This window comes from Lontra canadensis, unplaced genomic scaffold, assembly GCF_010015895.1.
Source record: "Lontra canadensis isolate GAN:19392208 unplaced genomic scaffold, GSC_riverotter_1.0 scaffold1, whole genome shotgun sequence".
Classification (NCBI taxonomy): Eukaryota; Metazoa; Chordata; class Mammalia; order Carnivora; family Mustelidae; genus Lontra; species Lontra canadensis.
The window spans coordinates 37,626,247-37,644,652 of NW_022630995.1; the positions used below are offsets into that span (position 1 = coordinate 37,626,247).

Sequence of the window (18,406 nt, forward strand, 5' to 3'; positions counted from 1 at the left end):
AAGTGTCTGTTCATGTCTTCTGCCCATTTTTTGACATGATTATCTGTTTTTTGTGTGTTGAGCTTGAGGAGTTCTTTATAGATCTTGGATATCAGCCCTCGTTCTATAGTGTCCTTTGCAAATATCTTCTCCCCTTCCGTGGGTTGCTTCTTTGTTTTGTTGACTGTTTCCTTTGCTGTGCAGAAGCTTTTGATCTTGATGAAGTCCCAAAAGTTCATTTTCACTTTTGTTTCCGTTGCCTTTGGAGACATGTCTTGAAAGAAGTTGCTGTGGCTGATGTCAAAGAGCTTATTGCCTATACTTTCCTCTAGGATTTTGATAGATTCCTGCACCACATTGAGGTCTTTTATCCATTTCAAGTTTATCTTTGTGTATGGTGTAAGAGTATGGTTGTGTATGGTTGAGTCTCATTCTTCTACATATAGCTGTCTAATTTTCCCAGCACCATTTATTGAAAAGACTGTCCTTTTTCCAATGTATATTTTTTCCTGCTTTGTTGAAGATTATTTGACCATAGAGTTGAGGGTTCATATCTGGGCTCTCTACTCTGTTCCACTGGTCTATGTTTTTACCTCTTTTTCTTATCTATTCCCTCACTTCTCCCTCATTATCCTGCAACCTCTCATATTCATTTGTGCTGTTTTTTTTTTTTTTTTTTTTTTTTTTTTTTTAGTATTCTCATATATTCACTCATTCACTGCATAACTATTGAAAGCTCTTGATGTACCAGACTCTCAATGTACCAGGCTCAGGAGTACATGGGAAGACATAGTCATCAGCCTCATGAAATTTACATTCCAGTGAAAAACACAAGTATATGAATGAAAAATAAGTGAATAAATAAAATCATTTCAAGTTGTGGTAAGATTTATAATGGAAGCAAAAAGCACCAGATAAATATGAGGGTGAGAGGTAAGCAGGGTGTCATCCAGATCAGAGAGGTTCTTAACCACTTTTGTGCCATGGACCCTTTTGGAACTTGGTGAAACCTATTGATTGCTTCTCAGAGTAGTCTTTTAAATATATAAAATGAAGTAAGTGGAAGTATAAATAAGATAATTATACTGGAATATAGTTCTATGCACACATCTCTTGGGAAGCCACTGATCTGAGATTAGATTCTTCGTAGTACATCAGAAAGAGTTTAGTTATTATTTTAAGTAAATTAAGAGGTAACTGTAAGGTTTTAATGATGGGGCAATAAAGTATGATTTATAGTGCTAAACGGTTACTATTGTTCCTGTGTGGGATTAGATTTCACGTGACTAATAGTGGAAGCAGAGGAGTATTTAGGAGGTAACTGCCCTGTTGTGTGAGAGAGATGATTCTAGCTTGGACTCAGTAATCCTGAAGAACACTATTCCTAGAAGAATGTAATTTAGAATCTGTCTATAAGGATCATTCATCCCCTCATAAGAGAAGAGACCGGAAAGGAAGAAGCAAATAAGTGTTTTCCTCTTCTCACTTTTTAAAAGCCTCCTCTCAGTTTTCTGGAAGTATCCTTAGTCCTACAAGTTTAACAAATTCTTTCTGAAGTTTGCAGCTGTTAGCCCATAGAGAGTACAACAAGGTGTCTTTATACTTACTTGAAGCAAAGATGTTTCCAGTAAATCTTAAAAGAAGCTGGTCTCCTTCTTTTACTTGGAAGGGACGCGATGGCTCTGGGGGACCACTGAACGCTTCCAAGCGCAAGCCCCAAAGCACCTGGCTTAAATCTTTAGAGGGCACCACAAGGATAACTATTCTCCTGGGGTTGTCTTTCTGGTGGCACAGTACAGCACAGGCAGTGGTGCTGAGCATGGCTTCCTCCAGAGCTTTCACAAAAGAAACCAAATGGCTGTTTTCCACATTGGAAGAAAGATGAAGCACAACAAACCTGCATGGGAGCAAAGATGCATGATGTAAGGGCCACCTGCTACGTCAAAGATATACCCATAACAAATAACACCCAAGGGAAGAGCCAATCCCATTCAACATTCTTCGAAATCAAGCATGCTGAAAACCCAAAAGTTAGATTCGTGAATGACGTTAATGCAACTTTTGGCAGCCCGGGAACTGTTCAAACCAAACCAAGTTCTAAACAGATATTCATAGATGAAGCAAATGCCCAGTCTCAGATCAGCTCTAAATATGGCAGCATATTCTAAATTATTTAACTGGCATTACCAAAGAGTATTACTTCAAACTATAGAAGAGAAAGATAATCAAGATCATCCATTTACTACCAATGGGACAAAGAATACAGGTCATAATTAAGTGGGGATTAAACATTTTATCTCTCTCTGTGTTAAGGATGGTTATGAATGGATCCTGTTGTGTGTTGAATTTTATCCTCTCTACCTAAATTCATATGTTGGAGGCCTAACCCCCCAGTACCTTAGAATGTGACTTTATTTGGAGGTAGGGTCTTGACAGAGGTAATCAAGTTAACGTGAGGTCAGTAGATATATCCTAACCCAATATGACTGGTATCATAAAAAGGGGAAATCTGGACATAGAAATATGCATACACAGGGAAAGCCATGTGAACATGACAATGGCCATCTACAAACCAAGGAAAGAGGCCTGGAACAGATCCTTCCTCACAGTCCTCAGAAGGAAGGAAACTTGCTAACAACTTGATCTTGGACTTCTAGCCTCTAGAATGATGAGCCAATACATTCCTGTTGTCAAAGCCACCTAGTTTGTGGGACTGTATTAGGGCAGCCTGGCAGACTAATAAATACGTCTTTTTCTGAGCTGGATTACTGCCCTTTCACACATTCCCCCCGACTTTTCTCCAGAGAATTACCCTACAGGAGACCCCTCAGCCAGAACATCCCTGCACCCACAGACAAGGACTGACCGATGCAGGGGTATAAAGCCATCTTTCTCGGTCCTCATGCTCCAGAGCTTCCCTGAGGTATCAGGTTGAGGTAAAACTTCTACTGAAATCAGAGGTTTTCCGATCTTATTCCTTTGCCCTACTTATTTCTTTCATTGCCTTACAAGATTCACCTAAGGGTTCTCCCTCAATAAATCAATAAATTCTCATCTTGGACTCCGTTTCTGACCCAAGACAATTGTAGATGTGAGATATTCCATTTAAAAATAAAAGCTATCTTTAGCCATAGGATTGCCTTCTCTTTACAAGTGTCTGCTCCTCATGAGCTTTAAAACTGTCTAAAACCCTTTTCCTAATGAACTGTCTAGAAAACATGGAAATGAGAAAGCAAAATGAGGACACAGAAATAACGAATTCAGTTTACATATACACAGTTATGAGACGAGCATAGTAGGAACAGCAAATTACTGTCTTTATGGAATTTCATAAATAAAGGTGCTATTTTAAAACTATTTGGGAGTTAAAAGAAACCTTAAACAATACGTCTAAGTTATGAGGGCTTTCCAAAAGCACTTATGAAACTCTCATGAATGAAATTATAGACAGCGTATTCATATCAATCCCAGCCAACGTTTGAAGCACACTCTGAAGAACTATTGATACTCTTATTTGAAGAATAAAAAAATTAATCCTATAGTTCCATTTCTATAAATATCAATTGTAAATCATCAGGATATAGTATCATCAACTTTCAGTGATTACCATTGTATTACCTCTCTAAATGTTCACACAATTCAAATGCTACCAAGCCACTCTGCATGTTTCTCACCACCACATCATCCAGACTAAACCAATCACCATCTCGGCTTCTGAATCCCAGTAGTTTCAAAGGTTCACAGGTATTGTTCCCAGGTTTTCTTAGGGAAGCGCTTTTTGTCCTATATAATGGTAGCAGAAGAAAGACTGGTAAAATTTGCGTGGCATAAATCTTATTTAAGGCATTCATTCTTTCATTAAGTGAATAATTCAGTAACAATACACTGTGGTATTCTATGGGCCGGTAATTATGCCAGGCACCAGGAATACAAAGATAAGAAATATACAGCCCTTGCTTTGCAGAAGCTCACAGGATTACAGTATTATCCAAACACAGGACAAGGTGATCAGTGTGGTAATTAAGGGAATGTGCAGGATGGCTTAGAGCAGAAAGAAAGGCTCGGGGAAGCTTGCAAAGTGGAAAGGTTAATATTTGTGATAAGCGTTGGAGAACGAGAAGCATTTTATTACTGACAAAAGAGTTAAGGGAAAATCCCAAAACATGAATAAACTTGCTGGTAAGTACAGATGCCTTAGGAGAGCCAAGATTAGTAGAGATGCCTGATAGGTAAGATCACAGACTTGGGAGCAAGTCTTTTTACTTTCAAATCCGGGGTGAATCTTCATCTTATTAATTATCTAACCATGGGCAAGACATTTGTTCTCTCTGTATCACCATTTCCTTATTCATAGTATGAGAATAACATCAGTATCTACATCATGGAATGAAATCAGTATTTGTAAAGCACTTATAATTATACTAAGCATTAATGCCATTAATATTCTCATAGTTAAAAAAAAAAAATTCCCATCCTACTTCCTACAGCAGACATAGAAATTAGCTTTCTTGTACAGTGCTCCTTCCTTTTTAACCTGCTCCACTCAGATCCCCTAAAAGGAGCAGTTGTATGTATCATGTGCTTCCTTCCATCAGCCAGAGCTGGACTGACTCACAGTAGACCAATTTTCAGCACTGAAAAAAATTTTATCCTTTTTCTTCGGAATTTGTCTAAGAGGCTCAGAGATTATAACTTGTCATGTTGTCTTTTAGCTGCACTGCCCTGGATTATGAAAATAATAAGCACAGAGATTAGTAAGAAAGGAAAAATAGAGGAGATGCTAAAAGAGAAAAGAAGAAAAATCACAATGAAAGAATTCATGTAGTCCTAGAGATGGAATGGATAGTCTTACAATAAACTTTTCTTTTCCTGAATTCACTTAAATGGGTTTATATTACTCACTGAGGAAGAAGTCCTTGATACGGACCATCTTGGAGTGGGGAAAATGGTCTGATGATGCTGCTACTCATGAGGGTTTCAGAACCATTTTAGCTAGCTACTAAGAATGAAGCCCCAAGTGTGAATCCCACATCTTTATTTGTGAATAAAATTAGTTACGGTGGGGGGTGTCTGGTGACTCAGCCGGTTAAGCATCTGACTTCGGCTCAGGTCATGATCCCAGAGTCCCAGGATCGAGCCCTGCATGAGGTTCCCTGCTCAGAGGGGAGTCTGCTTCTCCCTCTGTCCCTACTCTGCTCTCATGCTCTCTCTCACTCACTCTCGCTCAAATAAATAAATAAAACCTTAAAAAAAAAAAAGAATTAGTTATGGCTTTAAATCTACCTTAGTGTTACAAGTTGAGCTGTCTTATGACATAAATTAGGAACTAAATCCTATTTAAAATGTCCACTCTGAAAATTTTAGACTCTTCTGATACCTTCAGGGAATCAACTAGTTTAAAATAAGGAAGATAGTGAAGAAATAGCATTTAGTTTTTGGGTTTTGTTTAAAACTACAAATACAGTGAATTTTGTAATCCTTCGAAGTTAATAATTTATTAACACAGGAAGATACACTCAAAGTGAATCCAAAACTTTGACCATTTACTAGAAACTGGCTTAAAGAAATGTATTATTGATTTCTTTTTCTTATGACAATTCTTACTTTTTTTTCTACCGACCTATAGATTCTTTGCTGTAGTGGAAATGGTGTTACTCCCAGGTCAAGGTGGATGTAAAACCTGAGCTAAATAGTGCATTTGGCATTCATTAATACAGTTTGGCAAAAAATCCAGTTTTCCTCCATTCTGATCATATGATAGGACTGCCCTTCCTTTTTTAAAATTATTTTTAAATTTAAATTCAATTAATTAACATATCATTGTTTATTCATTTCAGGGATGCTAGGCTGTGATTCGTCAGTCTTATGTAATACCCAGTGCCCATTATAACAAATACTCTCTCCGATGTCCATCTCCCAGTTACCCCAACACTCCACCCCACAGCCCTCCAGGTACCCTCAGTTTGTTTCGTATGATTAAGAGTCTCTTATGGTTTGTCTGCATCTCTGGTTTCATCCTGTTTCATTTTTTTCCACTCTTCCCCTATAATCCTCTGCCTTATTTATCCAATTCCAGATATCAGTGAGCTCATATGATAATTGTCTTTCTCTGATTGACTTATTTCGCTTAGCATAATACACTGTAGTTCCATCCATGTTGTTGCAAATGGCAAGATTTCATTTTTGAGGGCTGCATAATATTCCATTGTATATATGTGTGTGTGTGTGTGTGTGTGTCTCTCTCTCTATATATATATACATGTATATATATGTATATGTATGTATACATACATGTATATATATATGTATATATACATATATATATATATCACATCTTCTTTATCCATTCATCTGTAAAAGGACATCTGGGCTCTTTCCATGGTTTGGCTATTGTGGACACTGTTACTATAAACACTGGGGTGCAGATGCCCCTTTGGATCACTACATTTGTATCTTTCAGATAAATATCCAGTAGTGCAATTGCTGGGTCATAGTGTAATTGTATTTTCAACTTTTTGAGGACCCTCCATACCATTTTCCAGAGTGAACTGTACTTCCTGTCCCCTGTGATTGAGTGGGGCTATATGACTGATTGTGGTTAATGAACGGTGAATGTCACTCGGAGACCAAGCATTTAATTGCTCATGTGAATCTATCCAAAGCTTTTTCTTCTGCTACTTAACAGCAGCCAGAAAGTGGCTGCCTTTCAGCCAGAGTCGTAGAGTAAGGATAACCAAGGAGCAGGCTGCCTTTGATGACAACACAGCATGTGTGAGATATAAAGATTATAACCGGCCCTTGGGAATTCAGGTTTTTGTTAATATGCCATAACCTAACCTAGCCTGCCCTGTATAGTGCATCATCCTTCTGGTCCCAGTGATCTGTTCAGGGATGGGTTTGTAATTGATTTAGAGTAAGAATAATTCTCAGGGCCTTTATGCATATCCATGGGGAAGCTTCCCCATTTCCACTGGGCATGGAATTATCAAGATGTAGCTATCGCCAGCATGAAGAACAGGAGAATGTCAGAGAATGGAATTGGCACAGAGAAAGGCAGAAAGAGCAGAGGGAGACTAGGTACTTTCTGGTTTAAGAGGAAGTGTAAAGATAAACATATTCCCAGACTTTATTTACATGAACCAGAGAATTTCTTTCTCCTTAAAATTTTGAGTTTCCTTTTCTGACACTTAAAATAAAAATAAAAACATCCTTAATGATATAAAGATCAAAATTAGATTTCATTTTTTCCAGCTTTATTGAGATGTAACTGACATATTGTAGAAGGTGTACAATGTGATGATTTAATACATGTATACGTTGTAAAATGATTATTATAGTAAATATAATTAACACATCCATCACTTTAAATTCAGACTTTAATGTGATAATGCATATACCTCATCTTGAAATTAAACGATTTGACAGCATCCTTGCTTATCCCAGCTGTTCCTGACAACTGTGCAAATAAACCCTTCCTTGTATATATGCTATTAGCAAACTTTCATATCTAGTATTGCCTAATAGTGAATAGCACCTGCTCACTCTCCATGAGACATTCTGATGTATTAAGAGATCCTTAAAACATAATCAACCTTTATTAGATCAATTTGTTTATTCAAGAATAATTGACCTTGCTATTTCTTAAGGACTTTTCTGTATCAAAATTTCAGGCATTAAGGGAATTATAATTGGCCTATTTATGTTCAATTGTTCAATTATAATTCACAGGGACATAGAAAAACATGAAAAATACCATTATGGGGCGCCTGGGTGGCTCAGTGGGTTAAGCCTCTGCCTTCGGCTCAGGTCATGATCTCGGGGTCCTGGGATAGAGTCCCGCATCAGGCTCTCTGCTCAGCAGGGAGCCTGCTTCTCTCTCTCTCTCTCTCTCTCTCTGCCTGCCTCACTATCTACTTGTGATCTCTCTCTGTCAAATAAATAAATAAAATCTTTAAAAAAAAAAATCCCATTATGTTCACATAGATGGAAAGAACAATTTCCAGAATTTGTAATACAATTGCCCAAAAAATAAAGTGTCTGGGTGGACAAAGCATCAGATGTGCACTCCAGACTGCCCTTTTCAGGTCTAACAGTGCTCCCAATACATTGCTCTGAGATAAATGCCTTAATGCCACAAAATTAAAAGATACTCAGAAGATTTTTCCCAAGATAAAAAAAAAAAAAAAAAAAAAAGATCTGTTCCAATGGCCCACAAGTAGAAATAGACACTGCTGGGAACTTTTCAAGGATAGTTTCTTCTTCTTTTTTTGTAATCCCTTTTTTCTATAGCAGTTTTAGGCTTACAGCAAAATTGAGAGGAAAGTACGGAGATTCCCTATTTATCTCCTACCCCCACATATGCATACCTAATATACTATCAATATCCCCCATCAAAGTGGCACCTTTGTTATAATTCATGCACTTACACTTACACAGCATAGTCATCCAAAGTCCATAGTCTACCTCAGGGTTCACTCTTTGTGTTGTATATTCTATAGGTTCAAACAAATGTAGAATGACATGTACCCATCATCATATTATCATGCTGAGTATTTTCACCTCCCTAAGAATCTTCTGTACTCTGCCTATTTGTCCCTCTTTCACTCCAACCTCTGACAAATGCTGATCTTTTTACTGTCTCCACGGTTTTGCCTTTTCCAAAACGCCATACAGTATGTTTCATGTAGACGTTTCAGACCGACTTCTTTCACTTAGTAATATACATTTAACATTCCTCTATGTCTTTTTTGGCTTCATAGCTCATTTCTTTTTGTGGATGTTTTTTTCTATTGTGGATGTTATCTATCCATTCACTCACTGAAGGACATCTTGGTGGCTTCCAGGTTTGACAATTATGTATAAATAAATTATGAATAAATTATGCAGGTGTTTGTGTTGACATGTTTTCAACTCTTCTGGATAAATAACCAGAAGTGCTTAGGAGAAGAGTATGTTTAGTTTTGTAAGAAACCAACAGTTTTCCAGCTGTACTATTTTGAATTCCCACCAGCAATGAATAAGGATTACTGCTCCACATCTTCACCAGTATTTAAGGTTGTCAGTATTCTGGATTTTGGCCATCCATTAAGATGAGTATTGATGTATCATTTTTGCTTTAATTTGCATCTCAGTGATGACATACATAAAGCATCTTTTCAGATTCTTATTTGCCAACTATATATTTTCTTTGCTGAGGTATTTCTTAAGGTCTTTGGACCCTTTTTTAATTAGGTTTTTGGTTTCTTATTGTTGTTTTAAGGTTCTTTGTATATTTTGGAAAACAGCCTTTATCACACATGTCTTTTGAAAATATTTTTTCCCAATCTGTGACTCATTTTATTTTCTTGATATTCTTTCCCAGAGCAGAAATTTTTAATTTCATGAAGTCCAGCATATGAATTTATTTATATCAGGAATCATGCCTTTAACGTTGTATCTAAAAGTCATCGCCATACCCAAGGTCATCTAAGTTTTCACTTATGTTATCTTCTAGGAGTTTTATAGTTTTGCATTTTACATTTATGTCTATAATTATTATTACGTCTATAATCCATGATGGGTTAATTTTCGTGAATAGTGTAAGGTCTGTGTCTAGATTCATTGTGTTTTGCATGTGGACATCTACTTATTCTAGCACAGTTTCTTCAGAAGACTGTCTTCTCCATTGCATTGCCTTTTTCCTTTGTCAAATATGAGTTAACTATATAAATATGTGGATCTATTTCTGGACTCTCTATTGGGTTCTGTTGATCTATTCGCCTATTCTTTCCCCGGTACCACACTGTGTTGATCACTACAGCTATAAGGTAAGTCTCAAAATCAGGTAGTGCTCCTCTTCCAACTCTGTTCTTCTCCTGTGTCAGCTATTCTGGGGAATCATCTCTTTTTGATTTCTTAAGTTACATGGTAGTTTTACTGACTGGTCTATTTTATTCTCATGTAATATGACATATCTATTTCACAAATATTCTCGTATAAGACTCTTGTATATGTTACATTTGAACAAGATCAACAACATTATGCAGAAATAGCATTTTTCATGAAGAAAAATGTTTTCATATTTGACTCTCTAAAATGTTTTTAATATAATATGGAATAAACTTTTATTTAATAAGTTAATGTCACCTTTCATTACTGTCAAGATATCTTTTCTGGTTCATAATTAGATGACTTTTTCCCAGAAATCATTCAGACATAAAGGAATGTGGTGTAATAAAAACATTTAATTCTTTTTATTTAGATTATGTTGTGGCCTCAACTAGTTTTTATCTTTTTAATTTTATGAGGTATGGAGAGCTTCATTGTGTTCCTATTTCCACAGAAAATGTCCACCTATTTTCACCCTTTGATGAAAGAACGTTAAACAAACAGCTGGTATAGGGTTCCATTTTATTGTTGTTGTTGTTGTTGTTGTTTAAGATTTTATTTATTTATTTGGCAGAGAGACAGTGAGACAGAATACAAGCAGGGGGAGTGGGAGAAGGAGAAGCAGGCTTCTCTGCTGAGCAGGGAGTCCGATGCAAGGCTCAATCCCAGGACCCTGAGATCATGACCTTAGCCAAAGACAGACACTTAATGACTGAGCCACCCAAGCTGACCCCCATTTTATTGTTTTATGCTCCACTGGATAGAGAAAATGCATCTACCATATCTAGTGCTAATATAATAGAGCCTATTATAAAATACTAATTTAACATTGTTTAAAATAAAGAAGGATTACTAATACTATTTACATTTCCACAAATTTATTCATTAATTTATTTAACTCACACAACATTTATTGAGCACCTAATATGTTGTACTTGTGCTGAGTGATGCTAAATGGAAAAGATAATTGAATAATACAATGGTATGATACAGGATGTGCAGAAAGAATGGGACTGACACAAAGAGAGAAAAAAATCAGTCCTTCTTGGAGATTTTAGAATGTCTTGACCGATAAGGAAAGAGTTGAACTACCACTTACAGAATAAACCAGAGTTCTTCATGTAAAAATGGAAAGAAAAAGGATTTTCTAGCAGAAAGTGCATATACTATAGCAAAGAAATAGAGAAAAAAGAGAAATCTGCACTTTGGCCAATTGAATTGATGACAAATGGTCATCTTCCTGCTACACAGAAATGCTGGACAAAAAATCTCTCTTTCTTAAACACACAGACACACAGAGAGCAAGGTAGGGGAACTCAAAAGCCAGAAAGGAAATCCCTTACGTCTGGAAATTAACAAAATCTCAAAAAACTAGGGGCACTGGGTGGCTCAGTAGGTTAAGCGGCTGCCTTTGTCTCAAGTTATGATCTCCAAGTCCTGGGATAGAGCCCCAGAGGGCTCCCTGCTCAGCAGTGAGTCTGCTTCTGCATTTCCTTCTGCCACTCCCCAACCCCCCAACTCATGCTCACTCTCTCTCCCTCAAATAAATAAATAAAATCTCTTTTTAAAGAATCTCAAAAAGCTAGAATTCTCTTCTCTCCCTAGGGAACATGAGCAATTGATTCTACGGATACTTCCACTGTCATCAGTCTCCTCCATACACACACGCTGCCCCACCAACCATGCATTCACACCAGGTGTGTGGGGCTGGAGCTGAACATATTATCAGGCACATTATATGCAGCCCCTAGCTATTAGCTGGAACTAACTCAGTCATAAAACTGGAATCCCAAAAGGGCAGCAGTAGCCATGAAATGAGAAACAACAAAAACAACCAAACTCTCTTAGAACATGGGCTCAAGAAATCAACAAACACGCAAAGCAGCTCTGGGCAGGAGGGAAGGGGAGAAGAAAAGTTGTTCTCACGAAAAATCATAATCAATACTTGGAAATGAATTTCTAAGGAGATAACCAGCATTATAGATAATGTTCTGGATTATACCATGCTAATAGATAATAGTAAACATGTTAATAGGTAGGTGATAGAATAATCTGAATGAAACCATAAAATGAGTGCGTTTACAATGATTAAGGGGATAAAGAAAGAAATGGAAAGCTTAATGAAAAACAAAGCATCGTGGAAAAAATGATTTTTAAAATATAGCAATAACCTTTTAAAAATGAGTATTACAGGGGCGCCTGGGTGGCTCAGTGGATTAAAGCCTCTGCCTTCGGCTAAGGTCATGGTCTCAGGGTCCTGGGATCGAGCCCCGCATTGGGCTCTCTGCTCAGCAGGGAGCCTGCTTCCCTTCCTCTCTCTCTCTGCCTGCCTCTCTGCCTACTTGTGATCTCTGTCAAATAAATAAATAAAATCTTTAAAAAAAATGAATATTACAATGAGTGAGATGAATGGTTGAAACAAGTGATTTAAAAAATAGTAAAATATTTTAAAAAATGGTAAAATACATGACAAATCTAAGGAAATCACCTCAAATACAGCATAGATGGTGTTAAAAGTATTAGAGATTTGTATAAGATGAACAACAGTATAGATTATGTTTAACCCATTTATATCTATTTAATGTAACTGCTTATTTTATTTAATCATCTTTTTCCTTTAATAACCCCATGCTGTTTTCTTGTTTGTTTGGGTTTTTTGGGTTATCCTTTGCCATATCAACTTTTCCTTTCTTCTTTTTGCTTTTATAAATGAGACTGAGGCAAGACTAATGTTATTCTTTTTTACTTAATCTGTTTCTGCTGAATGGGGTGTTATAGAATTGTTTCCTTTAAATATACATTTCCATTTCCCAAGTCATGCCTATATAAGCATTATTACTTTTTTTCTTTTTCATAATTGTGTCTAGTAATCAATCAGCACTTTCTAACTCAAGGCTTTAATCAACATCAAGAAATTAAATTCAACTGTGCCTTTGATTATTGCTTCTTTTATGGTTGTTTTGGTTGTTCCTTTGATGGTACCCATAATTATTAGGTGACATCACTTCAAATGATTCCTTATCATACCTGGGTCCCTTTTCATCTCTGCTTGTTATCTTTGTATCTCATCCTGTGTCCTCATCTTGCTCTGGTGTATCCTGATGGCTTTCTGCCTCTCAGAAATTTTGCTTACTGGATACTACTAAGTTTCCAAAATAGATTCCCATAATACTCTCCAGGGAACTGGGATTCTCATTATTCAAGTTACTGTGAAATGTCAGGACGATGTTCTCCTTCCCTATTTTTATAATTTGATTTTTGTGGTTTTGTTCTGTTTTTGGAATCTTTTTGATTGGTATTAAGTTTTTTTTCTCCCCCTTAAGAAACCATGTAGGGCTTTTTTCCTTAATCTTGAATAAATATTCATCCACACACTTCCAGTTTGGCAACCACTTGAATCTCTTTAAGAGATTTAGATCTGGAGAGCAGATCCATGTGCATAATTTAGAAATCAATTTTAAGTGTCTAATCATTTTTACTGACTATCATTTATCTGGATTACCATGTGTCATCTTTTCCTACCTGGGATAACTGGATTTTAAGTGTTTTGAATCAATTAAGTGTATGAAAATGTGCCACCCTCTGCATGATTTCTACAAGGGCTCTTATTGTCTCTATTCTTATTCCTATACTTATGGGAATTTCAGTTTGGACAATGAAAAATGCTGTCTCTAATTTCTCTCTGCATTCTACTCTGTCATTTTTGAGGGATGTGGAAGTATAGCAAAAGAAGAGCAAAGGAACACTGATGTAATCAGTTCCAAAAGATGACTGTCTGTGTATTACAGAGATAAATTTATATTTCTCAAACTATGGGAATAGACAACCAAGGACACACAAATTATTTTTCTATCATCTTTCTTACAAATGGAGCGGTTTTGTTTTATGATGGAAAGTACGTATCAGTCACAAATTATTTTTTATCAATTCTTTGCCATCCATCCTCTATATACAGTAGAAATACCAGATTCTAGCAACAGGTTACTAGTAAAATCCATTTTAAGAATTAAGTTCTTGTCTTTATGAATATATATATATGTATTTCAGGGAATGTCTAAAAGAGAATGTCTTAATCTATTAGCCTGTACATTTTAAATTGGAAGCTCCAGGATATTTCTGGTTTTAAATCTTACTTTACCATGATACACAGGAATGTGGATTAACTAAACTACAACTGTGTGTATATATGTATATGCATATATATAGAATATAAATATAATAATTATATTTATTATCTATTATATTTATTATGATATTATATTTACATAAATTTATTAACTATTATATTTATTATATTATAATTATATAATAATTATATTTATATATAGATATATTAACCATATTACATATATATATATTTCTCAAGTAGCAAAAGTACATATCACTGGATCACATATATATTTTTATGCCCTCTCTCACTGATCTACCCTCAGGGAAAGTTTAATTTCTTCTCCCAGCCATAACCTGATGTTTTACTATTGCTAGTACCCTAAATTGTAAACATGGTGGGAAAGGACAAATAATCCTCTTCTTAATTTCCAGCCTTGCAGCCTCAAACTAAATAAATGATAGCTACTCAGAGTCATGAGTAGATCTAGAGATATGAGGGTGCATCCAAGATTACACCACTTGGTAGATACAGATACTTGTACAAGTTCTTACTCATACTGAGTTTCAATCTTCTCTCTAATAAAATGAAAATAAGATGGTGGGTAGATTGGATAAGAAGATATACACAGGAATCCTGGCACACAGAAGCTTCTTAATGAATAGTAGTTAGCATTTCAATTAAGTGTCTGAAGTTGTTTCTCCCTCTTCCAGTTTTTCAGAGGAAAACAAAACCCTTTTCCTTCAGAACTGAAGAATAGGAAATTCCCTTCTACATTTTTCATTAGGAAAAGAAAATAAGTATTAAATGAAAGGATAAGAATTAAGATCAGGATTATTCTGTGTGTACTCTATTTGTTGTTATCCTGTCCTTTTGAATTTCATTTCTGGCTAGTAACTCAATATGTGTATTTTTCTTATCAGTGGGGATTTTAATTATAAAAATTAGGAAAGAATCTACCTATATGGGAAAAACAGACTCAAATTTAATTTGGTTTGGAAAGGTTCAGGTTAATTCTTTTCTGACATTTACAGAACACTCTTAAATATAGAAATTAAAATCAATATACCACATCTTTATAACAGACCGTATCATAATTTCTTTGAAAGCAAGATTTAATTTTACTTCCTCTGTATCAGCCTTATCACATAGCACACATTTGGGCATGTTACAGCTAAAATTATTACCTTTTATGAATCCACAGTATTTTATTTCTAATATTAAAATGTTTCCTATTCTTTTCAAGATTTTTATGTATTTATTTATTTGACTGAGAGAGATCACAAGTAGGCAGAGAGGCAGGCAGCTGAGGTGGGGGGAAGCAGGTTCCCTGTTGAGCAGAGAGTCAGATGCGCGGCTCCATCCCAGGACCCGGAGATCACCACCCAAGCCGGAGGCAGAGGCTTAACCCACTGAGCCATCCAGGCACCTCAAAATGTTTCATAATATTTTAATACTGATATTTAAATATGTGACATAAAATTACATTTTTCAATTATTTACATTTTTTTGTTTACCATCAAGTCAGAGATAGTAAGATTTAACTCACCGGTTGAGATATAAAGGTATGATCCTATTGGTCGTGGCACTAGCTGTTCTTTTATGATCTATCTCAGACCCAAGGGTCTTTTTATCAGGGTGTGGAGCACAAGGTAGGAATACAGTGACTGGCTTCTGGAAAGGATGTATTGATGGGTGCTTAACATGGATCAGAGGGCTTGTGGATACTACTGGGTAAGAAGTATCTTGCTGTGTTTTTAGATATGCCACCAAGGATGGGTCAACTGGCTGAACCTATACAAGGAAATAATACATATATTCATATATTTTAATAGCAAAAGATGCAAAGTATCAACACATTACTAAACCAATTTTCTGAAAATTTGATAGAACCTAGTTTTATATACTTCCTTGTGCATTGTTGATAGAATCAACACTGCATTAATTTATAAAAAACACAGCATTTGGTCCCCTTTTTACAAAGTCTTTCTGAAATCTAGGTTCCCTGTCCTATGTTATAAATAACTGAGAAACACTCTTAATTGTAGGCAACAAAATGACCTAGAAAACAAAATAGACATTTTACATAATTTCTAATTAGAACTGTTGTTAGATCAAGTGATCTTCAGAAACTAGAAAAACAAGACTATATTTATTTGTTTCCTCTCACATAAGAATGGCTAATAAAAATAGCTAGCATGATTCTAAAATTTCAAGTTTATGGAAAATACCTACAAATAAATTGTTCATAATATGTTTTTTTTCCCTACTTCTTCTTTCTTGCTAACCACTTACAATAACTGGGAGAAACAGGCAAACAAGGGGGAAGAGTCAGGCTGTAAGAACAAGAAATATGGAGAAAGTGTATCTTCTAAAATGTGCAACCACGTTCCATTACATCTTGTGTATACCTTGCAAATAGTGTTTGTATATTTTAAATCCTCATTTCAAAAAAGGGCTGTTTTATAATTAAGTATAATGAAATATTCATAATTATAAATATTTTCATTGATTAGCCTCCTGTTTGTCATCCTCTCAGATGCAAATCTTGACTCATGAATGTCCCAATGTCTGGCATCAGTTTTATCATAGATACTCAACATATGTTTTTGTCAATAAATAACATTAAGGAGACACACAAACACTCACGAAAGTAGCTAAGAAAGTTTTAAATACAGCAGGGATTTATTTTAGAATGAGATTTGCTATGCTCTAAATTATCACTTTATCACTAATAACACTGTATTTTAGGTCATTAGAAGTGTAAGAGAAGAATTCATTTACTGGTATAATAAAAAGCTGTATCTTCTTTAGCCTTTTTGGATCATGTTTACTGACCCACAAAATCTATGAAAAGAAACTGACCAGTTTTTTGGTTTTTTTTTTTTTTAAGATTTTATTTATTTATTTGGCAGACAGAGATCACAAGTAGGCAGAGAGGCAGGTAGAGAGAGAGAGGAGGAAGCAGGCTCCCCGCTGAGCAGAGAGACCGATTCGGGGCTCAATTCCAGAACCCTGAGATCATGTCCTGAGACGAAGGCAGAGGCTTAACCCACTGAACCACCCAGGCACCCCGAAACTGACCAGTTTTTAATATTTACCTTTAATTGTACCAGCACTGGTGAGCTGAAAACCCCTGGAGGATAATTTAACGACACTCGGGAATCCATGCTTGGCTTAAGAGTAAGGCCTTTCTTTGTTACTGTGAAGGACTCTTTCTTTAAACAAGACACAACAGAAAAGATACCCAACTTGTACACTTTCACTTCAGCACAGGTCCCCTGTATGGATTGAGGACATGAAAGTACATTAACACAGCACAGTTCTAGGAGTATCTGCTGTACGTACTCTATCTGCTATCCTGTAATCTCCCACAGTTGGGAAAAATTCCACTAACTCCAAAGGATGGTCATCTCATGAGATGAAGCAGAGGTAGATATTAGTTTCTCAAATTTGAACTACATGACAGAAAAGAGAGAATTAAATACATTTTTAAAATTCAAATTAAATCCCCCCCGAAATGTATAGTGAATGGACAATCACAAGCAGTGTTTTCACAAATATTAACTATTTTTGGAATCCTCTCTTCCTTTACCAGAATAAACTTTAAATATTGGTCTTTATCTAGAAAATTCAACACTTTTAGGGAATCCCAAACGTCATCATTTGGGTAGTTTATGCAAAAGCTAGAGCACCTGTTCTGTCAGCAAATTCTTCCTTCTAACAATTCAGTCTCTTAGTAAATTCATTTTCTCTGTTTCTCTCCATGCAGTGGAACAAATGACTGAAAATAGGTATTGTGTTTCATTTTTATATAGTGACATTTAAATTTGTAATGCATATATGCAGGCACGTATTCAAGCTTTTTTATCACACAGAAAAGGAACTGAGTACATAAAGGAAAACAAAATTATCTACTCATATACTCACCAAAGCTTAAAATGAAGAGGAAGATTTAAAAGTCATTTGGTCTATTCATGTCTCCCCAAACACCAGCCCGGCTCCGCCCCAGCCTGAGTGGATAATCATGCAGACAGACAGACACACACACACACACACACACACACACACACACACACACACACACACATGTTTCAGGGATAGTCACAATGGAGCAATGGAGAATAATCTGTCATTTGAAAACTAAGGAAGACATTTCACAATATCACTTTATGATTCCGTCGTTGGGAAAATTCAGGGCGTGATGAATGTAGTTGATTGGCTGAAGGGAAAATGGTGAGAGGTAAGAAAAAAAGTCTTCCCGGAACTGAGAGTGGGTTGTGCATTCAGAGCCTACTTGGCAGATGCTGGGAACCGGAAGTGTTTTTAAGCAGGGGAGTGTTAGGAACAGAATTTTGATGATGGTTTGTTTATCTGACTCCAGAATTAGAATTCTTAAATGTCCTATGAACCACACAAAATTTTGGAAGGAATCCAGAGTTTAAAAATTTT

At 36.0% G+C, this 18,406-nt stretch overlaps 1 protein-coding gene across 1 annotated transcript in view; it reads right to left on the reverse strand.

The window, feature by feature from the left end:
• Window positions 1–18,406, reverse strand: part of DTHD1 (death domain containing 1) — a 78,216-nt gene that overhangs the window by 38,420 nt on the left and 21,390 nt on the right. Inside the window, exons 6-9 of the mRNA XM_032853574.1 lie at window positions 17,056–17,235; window positions 15,504–15,748; window positions 3,598–3,762; window positions 1,587–1,876 (exon numbers count right to left, since the gene is read on the reverse strand). Coding sequence (XP_032709465.1) covers window positions 1,587–1,876; window positions 3,598–3,762; window positions 15,504–15,748; window positions 17,056–17,235 — 880 coding nt within the window. The remainder of the gene's footprint in view (window positions 1–1,586; window positions 1,877–3,597; window positions 3,763–15,503; window positions 15,749–17,055; window positions 17,236–18,406) is intronic.